General features: G+C 41.9%; 1 protein-coding gene across 2 annotated transcripts; it reads right to left on the minus strand.

Annotated features, from left to right (window-relative positions):
* Positions 1 to 3,863: 3,863 nt before the first annotated feature.
* si:ch211-284o19.8 (protein lifeguard 1) lies at positions 3,864 to 14,535 on the minus strand. 2 transcript variants are annotated; one of them, XM_055866405.1, is made up of 7 exons: positions 12,623 to 14,535; positions 9,743 to 10,005; positions 9,419 to 9,501; positions 8,911 to 9,111; positions 8,340 to 8,468; positions 8,045 to 8,188; positions 3,864 to 7,900 (listed from the first exon to the last, which is right to left on the minus strand). In XM_055866405.1, exons 2-7 carry the CDS (start codon positions 9,987 to 9,989, stop codon positions 7,751 to 7,753), a joined length of 954 nt encoding a protein of 317 aa, XP_055722380.1. In that variant the 5' UTR covers positions 9,990 to 10,005; positions 12,623 to 14,535; the 3' UTR covers positions 3,864 to 7,750. The 2 variants fall into 2 exon arrangements, with proteins under 2 accessions (XP_055722380.1, XP_055722381.1); XM_055866406.1 differs by lacking the exon at positions 12,623 to 14,535 and having other exon boundaries at positions 9,743 to 10,568.
* Between the last annotated feature and the right edge of the window lie 137 nt (positions 14,536 to 14,672).

The raw sequence follows: 14,672 nt of genomic DNA on the forward strand, positions 1-14,672 counted from the left end.
CAGGGGTTTTGTATGTGTGTTTGGAGTAGAGCTGGGACGATAAACTGAAAATGATCGGCACCAACCATACTGATCACTTATCCAGGGACAGATTAACAAGTCATAGGCCTTAGGCTTTGGTTTTTATATGGGGGGGTAACTCAGTCGTGGTCCCAACTTACTGTTGAGAGTTAAAATAGTACGATACACAGGGTGCAATTTCAAAATATGAAATGCTTACTTTCAAGCCCTTAACCAACAATGCCGTTCAAGAAATAGAGTTAAGAAAATACTTACTAAATAAACTAAAGTAACACAATAAAATATAAGGTAGTTGAGCCCTGCAAAATGACCTCCAGCAGGCCACAAATGTGCATGTGTCAGCATATGGTCTCACAAGGGCTCTGAGGATCTCATCTCGGTACCTAATGGCAGTCAGGCTACCTCTGGCGAGCACATGGAGGGCTGTGCGGCCCCACAAAGAAATGCCACCCCACACCATGACTGACCCACCGCCAAACCGGTCATGCTGGAGGATGGTGCAGGCAGCAGAACGTTCTCCACGGCGTCTCCAGACTCTGTCACGTCTGTCACGTGCTCATGTGCTCAGTGTGAACCTGCTGTCATCTGTGAAGAGCACAGGGCGCCAAAGGCGAATTTGCCAATATTGGTGTTCTCTGGCAAATGCCAAACGTCCTGCACGGTGTTGGGCTGTAAGCACAACCCCCAGCTGTGGACGTTGGGCCCTCATACCACCCTCATGGAGTCTGTTTCTGACCGTTTGAGCAGACACATGCACATTTGTGGCCTGCTGGAGGTCATTTTGCAGGGCTCTGGTAGTGCTCCTCCCTGCACAAAGGCGGAGGTAGCGGTCCTGCTGCTGGGTTGTTGCCCTCCTACGGCCTCCTCCACGTCTCCTGATGTACTGGCCTGTCTCCTGGTAGCACCTCCATGCTCTGGACACTACGCTGACAGACACAGCAAACCTTCTTGCCACAGCTCGCATTGATGTGCCATCCTGGATGAGCTGCACTACCTGAGCCACTTGTGTGGGTTGTAGACTCCATCTCATGCTACCACTAGAGTGAGAGCACCGCCAGCATTCAAAAGTGACCAAAACATCAGCCAGGAAGCATAGGAACTGAGAAGTGGTCTGTGGTCACCACCTGCAGAATCACTCCTTTATTGGGGGTGTCTTGCTAATTGCCTATAATTTCCACCTTTTGTCTATTCCATTTGCACAACAGCATGTGAAATTTATTGTCAATCAGTGTTGCTTCCTAAGTGGACAGTTTGATTTCACAGAAGTGTGATTGACTTGGAGTTACATTGTGTTGTATAAGTGTTCCCTTTATTTTTTTGAGCAGTGTATATAGAATGTGCCCACTTTGGTATTGTCATGTGCGTTCTGGCCAACAGCTCACATATAGTGCCTTCAGAAATTATTCACACCCCTTTACACATTTTGTTGTGTTACAGCCTGAATTTAAAATGTATTAAATTTACTTATTTTCTTGTCACTGGCCTACACACAATACCATAATGTTGAAGTGGAATAATGTTTTTCAAAATTTAAATTAAAAATTTAAAAATGAAAGCTGAAATGTCTTGAGTCAATAAGTATTCAGCCCCTTTGTTATGGGAAGCTTAAATACATTCAGGAGTAAAAATTTGCTTAAGTCACATAATAAGTTGCACGGACTCACTCTGTGTGCAATAATAGTGTTCAACCACATAAATGTAAAGTCCCCATATTTGGGGACTCTAGCTTTTAAAAAATTCAATTTCAATTCAGTCTGGTATGAGAACAGTAGCCCCTATCTGCAAAAGCTGGGTGTCTTGGCTATTGATCTGTGCCTTAAAATCTTTGGCGTGACTTACTACCATATATGGGCATACGAATATATAACGGCAGGCCGAGGTGATGAAAATTCAAGATGACTGCTACATAGATTCCGGTTAGCGTTGTGAAGCATAAAGGAAATAAACACGGAATACGTTGATATACACCGAATGCCGGGACTCCACAGATCATGAGGATGTCTTATTTGTCTGCCTGTGACCTACCGTTATTGACCACCAGCCTCAAGAGTCAAAATGTTTATTTTACACAATTTTTCACCAAACCGTTAACATCAAACCAAATTTTATTGGTCACATACACATGGGTAGCAGATGTTAATGCGAGTGTAGCGAAATGCTTGTCATCTTACAAGGTTTGTTTTGTTTTGTGTTTGCGCTAAAGATACATGGGTGGTATCAAATAATCCTTAGGTTGGTAGGAACAAATCTAGCATATTGCCAGTGAGGTCCTACACAGTCCCACCCGAATTAATCCACCTCTTATTACCATCATTATGATGCCATGGCTCTAGACACTATACATTTAGACAGAAACACAGTATAACCAGGCGTTGCGTCACCTTGAAATTGACAAAAATTTACATTTTTGGGTAAAGTGTTTACCCAAAAACATGACACAATCAATGAGTCTTTTCAATATGTCCCTATTTTTCTTCACCTTATCATTGTGCAGCTCCGTTGCCCTGCGCGCTTGTTCGTTGAGCTGTAGATCCACTCGGGTGTCCCCAAAAGCTTTCAAAAGCACCATTGCTTGTAAGTGCCCAGCCGTACTTTGGTGTCTCGTTGCTGCCTTGGTTAGACAACTCAAGTTTGCTAAGCCAGTGTGGCTCCAAACACCAAATCAATCACTTGCAAATAATAGGCATTCCCAGCAGTACAGTTTGCAGTGCTTCTCGGAGCCTGTGAGCCATTGATAGCGCTCGTAGTTGGAACTTTGAAAGTGGCGAACGAACCCCACGAACTGCTAGCTGGCTCCTGTGTAACACTGGAGCCATCCAGCAGGCGTACAATAGCCAACTCTAAAGCTGATTGGTTGACACTAAATTTTCATTTCCATACACTTTAAGCTACAAGCGCCCGCACTGTTGATTCTGAAGGCCTGAGGGCAGATTTTAGACCCCTGGAAGCAGTGCAACCAAGAGGAAAGCTATGAAATGAAGAGTATAACTCTTACTCTGGGGAATAATTTAATACATATTTGTGGGAAAATATATTTAAAAAAAATATATATATTCTGATGATGTTTAGGCCAGCAGAGAAGGCCTTGCTGGCCCTGACGGCCCACCACTGCTCTACATCCTCTGCATGATGAATCAACGCTCAGGGTGGGGACAGACAGCCCATCTCAGTATGGAGCGCAGTGCACAATGCATGTAGACCTACAGTATCATCTCATCATGGTAACTTTTGTTCTTGTGACAGGTAGGCCTACATTTTCTGGAGCATAGCCTATGCTACAGTAATATAAAGACCGAATGCGTGTCTAATTTCTCCATCTGGCTTTTGGGGGTCACCTTGTTTTTTAATTGTAAAGAGTTTATTTTATTGCAGCTGCAGAGTTTTAAAACAGCCTATCACTCGAATATCATTGCTTTAAATCAGTGCACGAGTGAGCACTCTCACAGTCTTTCTCTCTCTCTCTCTCTCTCTCGATCAACTCCATTCAAATTGCATCCAAATATGATAATCCTGTTCTAGATTTATATATAGTCCTATATATAGATGTCCTAGCCTACCTCTTTCAGGCAATACATTCAATGCAATATTAGCCTTTTATTTAGCTAATTAATGATGGGTTATGCATAATAAGCTTCTAACTTATAGCCTCTGTCTCTTGCTTAATACACAAGCACCTGTGTTCCGTTGGCCTCCTTAAAAAATTCTACTTAGCTCTTAGAGTCCCACGCAGAAAAATCTAGACTAGAATAGCTTGCAGGACCCAAGTTATTTTTTGCTGAATGTTAAATACAGCAGCCAATAGAACTCATGGGTAGTTTGAAAGAAGCACAAACACGCAATGGTGGTAGTCTATAGCAGTTATTTATTCAGACCCATAACCATTCAATCTTCGTAAGGAGAAGTGAAAGCCTTCTGCATCTAATTCTAGCCCTATGTTATTCAAGGATGTCATTAGAATGATAAAAATAAGGACAACGAAACAGATTTCATTTAACTGTTGAAAGCACGGAAGGAATGAAGCAACAATAGAGAGAGAAAGAGGAGGTAGGCTAATAACATTGGAGTAACCCTGGATTGTAAACTATCATGGTCAAAACATTTTGATACAACAGTAGCTAAGATGGGGAGAAGTCCGTCCATAATAAAGTGCTGCTCTGCCTTCTTAACAACACTATCAACAATGCAGGTCCTACAGGCCCTGGTTTTGTCGCACCTGGACGACTGTTCACTCGTGTGGTCAGGTGCCACAAAGAGGGACTTGGGAAAATTGCAGTTGTCTCAGAACAGGGCAGCACGGCTAGCCCTTAAAAGTACACGGAGAGCTAACATTAATGACATGCATGTCAATCTCTCATGGCTAAAAGTGGAGATTGACTTCATCATTACTTGTATTGGTAAGAGGTGTTGATAAGCTGAATGTACCGAGCTGTCTGTTTAAAATACTAGCACACAGCTCGGACACCCATGCATACCCCACAAGACATGCCACCAGAGGTCTCTTCACAGTCCCCAAGTCCAGAACAGACTATGGGAGGCGCACAGTACTACATAGAGCCATGACTACATGGAACTCTACTCCACATCAGGTAACTGATGCAAGCAATATAATCAGATTTAAAAAGCAGGTAAAAATACACCTTATGGAACAACGGGGACTGTGAAGAGACACACACAAAGGTACAGACACATGCATATGCACACATTGTGATATTGTTGTGTGGTGGTATTGAACATTTTGTGTTGTGGATATGTGGTGGTGTAGGGATTTTGTATGATGCACTGTTTTATCTTTAGCTCATTCAGTACAAACATAGTTCACTGTTTTATCTTTTGTTTTATATAAAATGTGGGTGCATTGGTGTGTTTAGATCCCAGGAATATGGGGATCCCTAATAAATACAAACAAGGTATATACACTGCCTTTATAAAGTATTCAGACCCCTTGATTTTTTCCCACATTTTGTTATGTTACAGCCTTGTTTTAAAATTAATTAAATTAAATACAAATCTCAATCTACAAACAATACCCCATAATGACAAAGCAAAAATAGGTTTTTAGAAACTGATATCACATTTACATAAGTATTCATACCCTTTACTCAGTACTTTGTTGAAGAACCTTTGACAGTGATTATAGCCTCAAGTCTTCCTGGGTATGACGCTACAAGCTTGGCACACCTGTATTTGGGGAGTGACTCACATTTTTTTCTGCAGATCCTCTCAAGCTCTGTCTGGTTGGGTAGGAAGCGTCGCTGCACAGCTATTTTCAGGTCTCTCCAGAGATGTTTGATCGGGTTCAAGTCCGGGGTTCTGGCTGGGCCACTCAAGGACATTCAGAGACTTGTCCCGAAGCCACTCCTGCGTTGTCTTGGCTGTGTGCTTAATGTCATTGTCCTGTTGGAAGGTGAACCGTCGACCCAGTCTGAGGTCCTGAGTGTTCTGGAGCAGGTTTTCATCAAGGATATCTCTGTACTTTGCTCCGTTCATCTTTCATTCGATCCTGACTAGTCTCCCAGTCCCTACCACTGAAAAGCATACCCAACGCATGATGCTGCCACCACCAGGCTTCATTGCAGGGATGGTGCCAGGTTTCCTCCAGACGTGAAGCTTGGCATTCAGGCCAAAGAGTTCAATCTTGGTTTCATCAGACCAGAGAATCTTTAGGTGCCTTTAGGAAAACTCCAAGCGGGCTGTCGTGCCTTTTACTGAGGAGTGGCTTCCGTCTGGCCACTCTACCATAAAGGCCTGATTGGTGGAGTGCTGCACAGATGGTTGTCCTTCTGGAAGGTTCTCCCATCTCCACAGAGGAACTCTAAAGCTCTGTCAGAGTGACCATCAGGTTCTTGGTTACCTCCCTGACCAATGCCCTTCTCCCCCAATTGCTCAGTTTGGTTCCAAACTTCTTCCATTAAGAATGATGGAGGCCACTGTTTTCTTGTGGACCTTCAATGCTGCAGACACGTTTTGGTACTCTTCCCCAGATCTGTGCCTCGACACAATCCTGTCGGAGCTCGGAGCTCTACCAACAATTCCTTCCACCTCATGGCTTGGTTTTTGCACGGACATGCACTTTCAACTGTGGGACCTTATATCGACAGGTGTATGCCTTTCCAAATCATGTCCAATCAATTGAATTTACCACAGGTGGACTCCCAAGTTGTAGAAACATCTCAAGGATGATCAATGGAAACAGGATGCACCTAAACTCAATTTCAAGTCTCATAGCAAAGGGTCTGAATACTTACATAAATAAGGTATCTGTTTTTTATTTTTTATAGATTTGCACAAACAAAATACTGTTTTCTCTTTGTCATTATGGGGTATTGTGTGTAGATTGATGAGGGAAAACATTAAATATATCAATTTTAGAATAAGGCTGTAACTTAACAATGTTGAAAAAGCGAAGGGGTCTGAATACTTTCCGAATGCACTGTATATACAATGCGTATGTAGCCTACATGATGTTATTAATATGTACTAAAGAGCAAGATTATTTTATTTGTCAAATGGCAGCTAAGCATCGGTCATCATGTCACCAGAATAAGAACCATTGTATTTATTGGAAAGGAGCATAAAGCTCACCACCTTGAACTTTCACCACCCTGTAAAGTTCATCATAACTTATTTCACCTGTAGCCTAATAAACTGCATGCTTTCCCAAGTCGTAGTGGGAGAATAACACAACATGTCATCGCATGACTTCAAGTATACATCGATATGATGGTTATTATATCAATATTTGTGCTTAAAAGAGTTTCCACTGCCATTTCGCGCATTATTAATTTTACCGACACAAAAAGATCCCACATTGTCTAGCGTATTTAGTTTTGTCAATATTTGGAAAGTTTACCAACAAATTTGCTGTTTCCATCAGGCCTGTCATAAAATGTTTTATCCGACATGTATTTTACTCGCATAAAAATATTGGATGGAAACCTGTTTACTGACAGTCATTCAATAAGCCATGTCAGCTGACACTTTTTAGACAGGTTAGCTGGCTAGACTATCTAAACTTATAATAATCATGGCTGAATACTGACTGTGCATGCAGGGCACATGCCCAGGGGCCCTGACCTCCTGGGGGCCTCATTTGATTTTGTTATTCACTCTCACTGAGATATCATTAACATGGCATAAGTCATGGCAAAATGTATAGAATTGCAGGTAATTAGCTTTAAAACTGCAAAAATGACTCTCCGCCCCGTAGCAAAATGAGTAGCGGGGTAACTAAAGTGTTATACACATGTGGGCCCCCTACCTCCTCTCTTCCCCCATTTGATGATTAGCAGAGTGGCAGAAGGATGTCTATATTCATTGAGAGCAGGCTCCTGAGTCCTCCTGTGGTTGATGGTTGCAGTAAAAAATATATATATTTTACCTATATGTACTGTATGTATTTCCTTTTTTTGTGCCTCAAGGGCCCCCTACAAGCCTGGGCCCAAAGGCTCAAGAAATGTGATGTTTGAAATTAAATAAGTTTGATAAAATGGATGATTGTTAATGGGACAATTGATGGCTACAACCATCAAACTAGTAGTAGTAGTTTTAAAGGATACAAAAAAAGGCTGGTGTACATTGTTATAAACGTATCGTTCTATTTATCGTTATCGCATCATTTCATGCAATTTATCGCAATATGGATTTTTGTCCATATTGCCCAGCTCTAGTTTGGAGTGCTACGGAGTATAGCTACATATGTGTGTCATTGTAGGTTTCTGCCAGGTGTTGACTATTTGCTGGAGCCTCCCATTATGATGAGCAGATAGAGGAAGATGTTAATGATGTCCAGGTACAGGATCAGGGCAGCAAACACATACTCTTCTGGATCTAGAGCGTACTTCTGCCTGCCCATCACCAGCTGACAGTCAATCGCCAAGAACTGAGGGAGAGACACAGAAAGGGAATAGGTGATGGAGGAAAGAAAGGGTTTAGGGTGCAATGGATGGAGGTATTCATTCGGGCTATAAGGCTGGATAAACAGAAATGGCCTAAAAGGAGAAGTAACATTGAGTGAGTTCTGTACCAGTGAGAAGAGCAGGGCTCCCAGAGATCCGTAGACTATCTGCAGCACATTGGAGTAGAAGAAACAGCAGAAGAAACTGAACATGAGAAGGTCCACTGCCAGCACCAGCAGGATGCCATTACAAATTGTGAAGTCCACTCGAGTCTGCAGACCAAAGAGAGGAGAGTGAGTAAGGCTAGATAGGCTTGGTCACTGATCAGCCTGACCACATTAAACACACGTGGTAGGTACTACAGTAGTGGTCCAATTAAGCATAATATCATGTTTTTTGTTATTTGAAAAGACTGAGTCTGACCTGGGCTGAGAAGATGATGATGGTGAAGGAGATTGCCACTGTTGCTCCCATGGCGATGACTACAGCAGTGGTGTCATGAAATGAGGCCACAGTGCCGACCAAGTAGGATAGGGTGAGAGTGACCACTGACTAAAGGTAGTACGTTTCACAGTTAGAATAACACTCACCCAACCACAAATCACACTGTATCATTGTCTATGTGTTTAAGTGGTGATGGAATTAAGGCAAGATCAAAGACAGTTGTTCTCATTAGTCATGCAACTAGGTTCTAGGAGAATGGCTTGGCATTAACTAACAGGGAACTGTGAATACAGGAAGAAGCATTTATAACCATCACAGGTAAGTTCACTTTTTCAATAATGTTTGTGAACATCTAAAGAACAATTGCATAGTTTATATACAGTATTTTAGTCAACAGATGAACCTTGAGCTCAATTCAATCTAACCCACACTTCAGTATTAACTCATTGACTGCATTAGCCAGTATGTCTGTCGCTGCTCTACCTAGCTGTGAAAGGGGTTGTGTTTGTCTGTGTGTGTGTGTGTGTGTGTGTGTCTGTGTGTGACCTACTAGTCCCACCAGGTTCCAGGGATGGCTTCTGCTGAAGGAATTGGAGTAACTAAGGGAGATGGCAACCACAGCAAACAGGATGTATGAGCTGAGGTAGATCCAGATGTTGCTCTGCACCGCCGCCCTCACCGCACTGGAGAAGGTGAACACACACACAATGCTGAAGGTCACCAGCAACTGCAGGGTCACGACACTGAACACCTGCACAGGTAGAAAGACAGGGTTACCATTAGCCACTTTGCTTGCCAGGTATACTGGGGAGGTCACCATGAAAATTGGGGGTCAAAGACTAAGGGCTCTATTCAATCCGTAGTGCTGAAGTTCCCCATTGTAGCCCGATTTACATTTAAAGACAATGTTCCCACGGTAGCAGACTGCATTCGTGTTAAACACTGCATATGTCGACTAAATTGGAAATTACCTTTACATTTCAAGCATGCTATAGCGCTAAACTTCGGCGATACAGATTGAATAAAGCCCCAAATCTCTGAGACACATCAGTACAGACCTTTCTGATAAACGCCTTCCTTATGGTCTTGTCATCAAAAGATGACACCAATAAGGCGGCGTTTGCCTCTGGTGAAGAAGATCCTTTGTGAGTGACAGAACAACAGTCGCATGTTATTATTGGACACAACACTGGAATACTGTAGTGACCAGACTTTGCAGACTTTTCAGTGGTTATGTAACACAAGTGAATTTAGCGGACATTAATTATTCAATCAGAAATTTTCAATGTTATAGTAATTGGCAGTAATATGAGGAAAGACATGAATAATCCATCTGCATGACCGATTCCCTCTTTCCTTGCTATAGCAGGACAGATACATACCTGGCTCTCCCAAAGGGTTACACTCTCCAGGGGGGAGAGTTCCCATGTCTACCCCTGCCTGTGGTGGGTACAGGACTGGGGGGTTGGGGGATGGAGGATACATGGCTGGAGCTGCAGAGTAGGGGGGTGGTATGTATGGTGGTATGGGGTCCACTTGAGTTTCCCCATGGGGGTAAGGGGGTGGCAGGTTAGAGTTCAGGGCATCCTGAGACTCTGTGGGCATGGAGTAGTTCTGAGCATCTGTCATTCTGGCAGAGTGTAGTCTGAAAAGGAGGAGTGGTTAGAAGAGACTGATGTTGAAAGGAGAGTACAGAGGACGTTGATATCAAAAGGTCAGTAAGAAAATAGACGTGCAAAACTTAATTTTGGAAGTAAAAATGTGTTGCAGGCATATTGCATCATTGGGGGGGTTCCCACATAAGGAGAAACCTGGGTTGAGTAAACCATATATAGTAGAAGAAATATAACAGCCATGTATCGCAAAAATCATGCAACAATAACATCCTTGCATTTACGACCAATTCAACATACTGTGCATGTTATTACCAGATTATTTTTTTGTATTAGTGTACTCACTGACACATGTGGTTTTGTCTATGTGTGGGAATGCAGTTCTTAGTAGCAGTAATAAGAAGAAGGTCAAACCACTGTGACAGAGTTCAGCGGTGAACACATCAAAATGACAACTGGAAAGCTAAGCCCAAAAAGCAATCACTTTTACTGTATCAGTTATACAAAATTAGATCAAATGTTTGTGTTGTCCAATTCATCATCAGATATACAGTACCAGTCAAAGTTTGGACACACCTACTCATTCAAAGGTTTTTCTTAATTTTTACTATTTTCTACATTGTAGAATAATAGTGAAGACATCAAAACTATGAAATAACACATATGGAATAATGTAGTAACCAAAAAAAAGTGTTAAACAAATCAAAATATATTTTAGACTCTTCAAAGTAGCCACCCTTTGCCTTGATGACAGCTTTGCACACTCTTGGCATTCTCTCAACCAGCTTCATGAGGAATGCTTTTCCAGCAGTCTTGAAGGAGTTCCCACATACGCTGAGCACTTGTTGGCTGCTTTTCCTTCACTCTGCGGTCCAACTCATCTCAATTTGGTTGCGGTCAGGAGTTTATGGAGGCCAGGTCATCTGATGCAGCACTCCATCACTCTCCAAAAACAAATGATAGTCCCACTAAACGCAAACCAGATGGGATGGCGTATCACTGCAGAATGCTGTGATAGCCATGCTGTTTAAGTGTACCTTGAATTCTAAATAAATCACTGATAGTGTCACCAGCAAAGCACCCCCACACCATCTCCTCCATGCTTCACGGTGGGAACCTGTCACGCCCTGACTTTAGTTATATTTGCTTTCTTTATTATTTGGTTAGGTCAGGGTGTGACAAGGGTGGTTTGTTTAGTTTTTGTATTGTCTAGGGGTTTTTGTCTTGTCTAGGGGTTTTTGGTTATCTATGGGGATTTTGTATTGTCTAGGGGTATGTAGGTTTATGGTGGCCTGAATGGGTTCCCAATCAGAGACAGCTGTTTATCGTTGTCTCTGATTGGGGAGCCTATTTAGGTTGCCATTTTCCATGTTGGTTTTGTGGGTAGTTGTCCATGTTTAGTTGCCTGTTTACCTACTCTGCGTCTGACGCAGAGTAGGTAAATGGATGATCTCCGCATGTGTGGTTCTGTCACGGCCGTTTAAAGGAGTGGACCAAGGCGCAGCGTTTTGTGCGTACATACTTGTTTATTTAACGATGTCGCCAACAAAACAGTAGACACATGGCGGTTGGAACCAAAAATCTCACATTTGGACTCATCAGACCAAAGGACAGACTTCCACCAGTCTAATGTCCATTGCTCATGTGTCTTAGCCCAAGCAAGTCTCTTCTTATTATTGGTATCCTTTAGTAGTGGTTTCTTCATCAATTCAACCATGAAGGCCTGATTCACAGTCTCCTCTGAAATGTTGATGTTGAGATGTGTTTGTTACTTGAACTCTGTGAGGTGCAATCTGAGGTGCAGTTAATTCCCGATTTCTGAGACTGGTAATGAACTTACCAGTTCACTCTGCAGAAGAGGGTTACTCTGGGCCTTCCTTTCCTGTGGCGGTCCTCATAAAAGCCAGTTTCATCATAGAGCTTGGTTTTTGCGACTGCGCTTGAAGAAACTTTCAAAGTTCTTGAAATTTTCCACATTGACTGACCGTCATGTCTTAAAGTAATGATGGACTTTCATTTATTTTTGCTTATTTGAGCTGTTCTTGCCATAATATGGTCTTGGTTTTTTACCAAATAGGGCTATCTTCTGTATACCACCCCTATCTTGTCACAACACAACTGATTGGCTCAAACGCATTAAGGAAAGAAATTCCACAAATTAACAAGGCACACCTGTTAATTGAAATGCATTCCAGGTGACTACCTCATGAACATGGTTGAGAGAATGCCAAGGGTTGCTACTTTGAAGCATCTCAAATATAAAATATATTTTGATTTGTTTAACTTTTTTTTGGTTTCAACATGATTTCATATGCGTATTTCATAGTTTTGATGTCTTCACTATTATTCTAAAATGTAGAAAATAGTACAAATAAAAACCCTGCAATGAGTAGCTGTGTCCAAACTTTTGACTGGTACTGTATCTTATTACATTTTTTTGTCCAACCTGGCACATACTATATGTCATCCACAACAGCCTGAGTTCTTTGACATCCCCAAAATTCTGTCATCTGTTTCAGTCAATGAATTGGCTGTGTTTACAAAGGCAGCCCAATTCTGACTTTTTTCCCTCCAGTAATTGGTCTTTTAACTAATCACATCATATTTGGTTCCAATTAAATTTGGTAGACAAAACAGGAGATTACTTACCTCCTTTACACCTGGGTTTCACTTGTGCTGAACTTCAATGACCGTACTGTCCTTCCTGTATAGTGGAGTGTTGATCTAGCCTACACACAGACTGTCAATTGCTGCTTGGCTCAGTCAGACTCTGGAACATCTACATTTAGCAGCCTGTGCCCATTTGTGTTATTTCCTGAACCTAACGGTCACTGACAGTGATGGTGATTAGAGAAACTAAGGCTGCGTTTACACAGGCCGCCCAATTGTTTTGACCAATCACATTTTTCAGATCTGATTGGCCAAAAGACCAATTACTGATAAAAATATCAGAATTGGGCTGCCTGTGTAAACCCAGCGTGTGACAGAACAAAGCAACATACATTTTCAGATCTGTAGCTTGGGGAAATGGAAAACCACAAAGTTTCTCCACTGTTTGTTTCCACAAATGTAGTCAGAAGGGGATGTACTTTAATCGTTAAGAGGCCTAACAACAGGAAATGCAATAACGTAATCTGGTGCTCGTAAAGGTTTGAGTAACCATCTTTGGTAAATCTAAAGAATGCAACCAGTAAGGAATATACAAAATTGTGAAACTGACCCCCAAATTTCACATGGTTGAGAAAAAAAATGTAGGATAGTCATTTACGGTGAATAACTTAACTGTAGAAATCATAATATAAAAGTGAGTGTCACACCATTACCTCTTTAGCAAGGACCATTGCAGACATTCCACAAAACACTTATGAACACTACAGTACACACATACGCAAACAAAGGACAATGACAAAACATGGCTCACACAAGTATATTTATTGTAAAAAATACATATAAAAACCACTTTGAGACATACAAAAGATTGGAGCTTAGAAACAGTATAATGAACAGACAAAGACCAAGCCATTTTGAATTGCAATACATATGTACACTTTAATAAATAAACTGAATTGTTCTGTTATACCAGAGAGAAGGCAGATTGTCCATATCTTGGGATGCAGATATCACCATGGTGACCTTAAAAACATTATCATTGAATATATCAACAATAACCTAAACAAAGCTCAGGGTCTAGGAGGGACAGAACCCTGTGATTTAACAAAAATAACGCAATACAGAAATTATCTTCCTTGGAGAAAAGCTATGCTGCCGAGTAATAACATATGTAAAAATGGAGGTATTGCACCACACAGCTATAAGGAAAGAGTAGTAAAGTAAAGGAATATTTGGGGCTTCAGATTGTTCATATTTTCACTGACAACCCCTCTGCTCCCTCCTCAAAAGTACACAACATCATTATTCATCATCATCACCACAAATATTGTAACATTTATGTCTAATGATCAATTTCTCTCTTTTTCACACACATCCCCTACCACTGTTTCATGTACACAGACATGCATACATACTTTTGGCGGAATAGTTCTTATTTTTTGGGGGACGAAAGAGTAACATGCACAGGGCTGCCATCTACGGGCAGGAAAGGTCATAGCACCTCAGTTCAGAATGCAGGATGTGGGGCAAGAACTCAGGGATATCATCCAATAGGAATGCTGAACAGGGCTCTGATCAGCTCACTGTAGCATCACCACTGATCCCCAGAGTACACTACACCACAGGAGCCTGGACAGACAAACCTTACCAGGCAAAGGCAACCAAAACACAGGCAAAGGTATCTGTTTAGCACATTTAGTAGTAATAATAATAGTGGGAATAATACAATGTCTATAAATCCTCTTATGGGGAAAGGGGGGTGGGGCAATATAAGAATCACCCCATCAGCTGTTCTTTGCTTCCAGCGACAAGAATCATGGGATAGGCAAGGTAGCTGCCTCATGGAGTAATCATGCCCTTAAATACATCATCCCTCCCATTCAGACATGAATGCAGGGAGCCAGATGGCCAGACTAGCACACAGGGCCTGGTCCAACAATCCAGATTACACCCTAGAGCAGGGGTGTCAAACTCATTCCACGGAGGGCCTAGTGTCTGCAGGTTTTTGTTTTTTCCTTTCAATAAAGCCCTACACAACCAGGTGTGGGGAGTTACTAACTAATTAGTGATGTTAATTCATCAATCAAGT

The sequence above is a fragment of the Salvelinus fontinalis genome, chromosome 17 (genome assembly GCF_029448725.1).
Source record: "Salvelinus fontinalis isolate EN_2023a chromosome 17, ASM2944872v1, whole genome shotgun sequence".
NCBI lineage: Eukaryota > Metazoa > Chordata > Actinopteri > Salmoniformes > Salmonidae > Salvelinus > Salvelinus fontinalis.

Coding starts and splice junctions, on each gene's coding strand:
- si:ch211-284o19.8 (XM_055866405.1), bottom strand. CDS start 9,989: ATGACAGATGCTCAGAACTACTCCATGCCCACAGAGTCTCAGGATGCC. Junction 9,502..9,742: donor TAACCCTTTGGGAGAGCCAG/GTATGTATCTGT, acceptor TCACTCACAAAG/GATCTTCTTCACCAGAGGCA. Junction 9,112..9,418: donor GGAAGGCGTTTATCAGAAAG/GTCTGTACTGAT, acceptor CTACCTGTGCAG/GTGTTCAGTGTCGTGACCCT.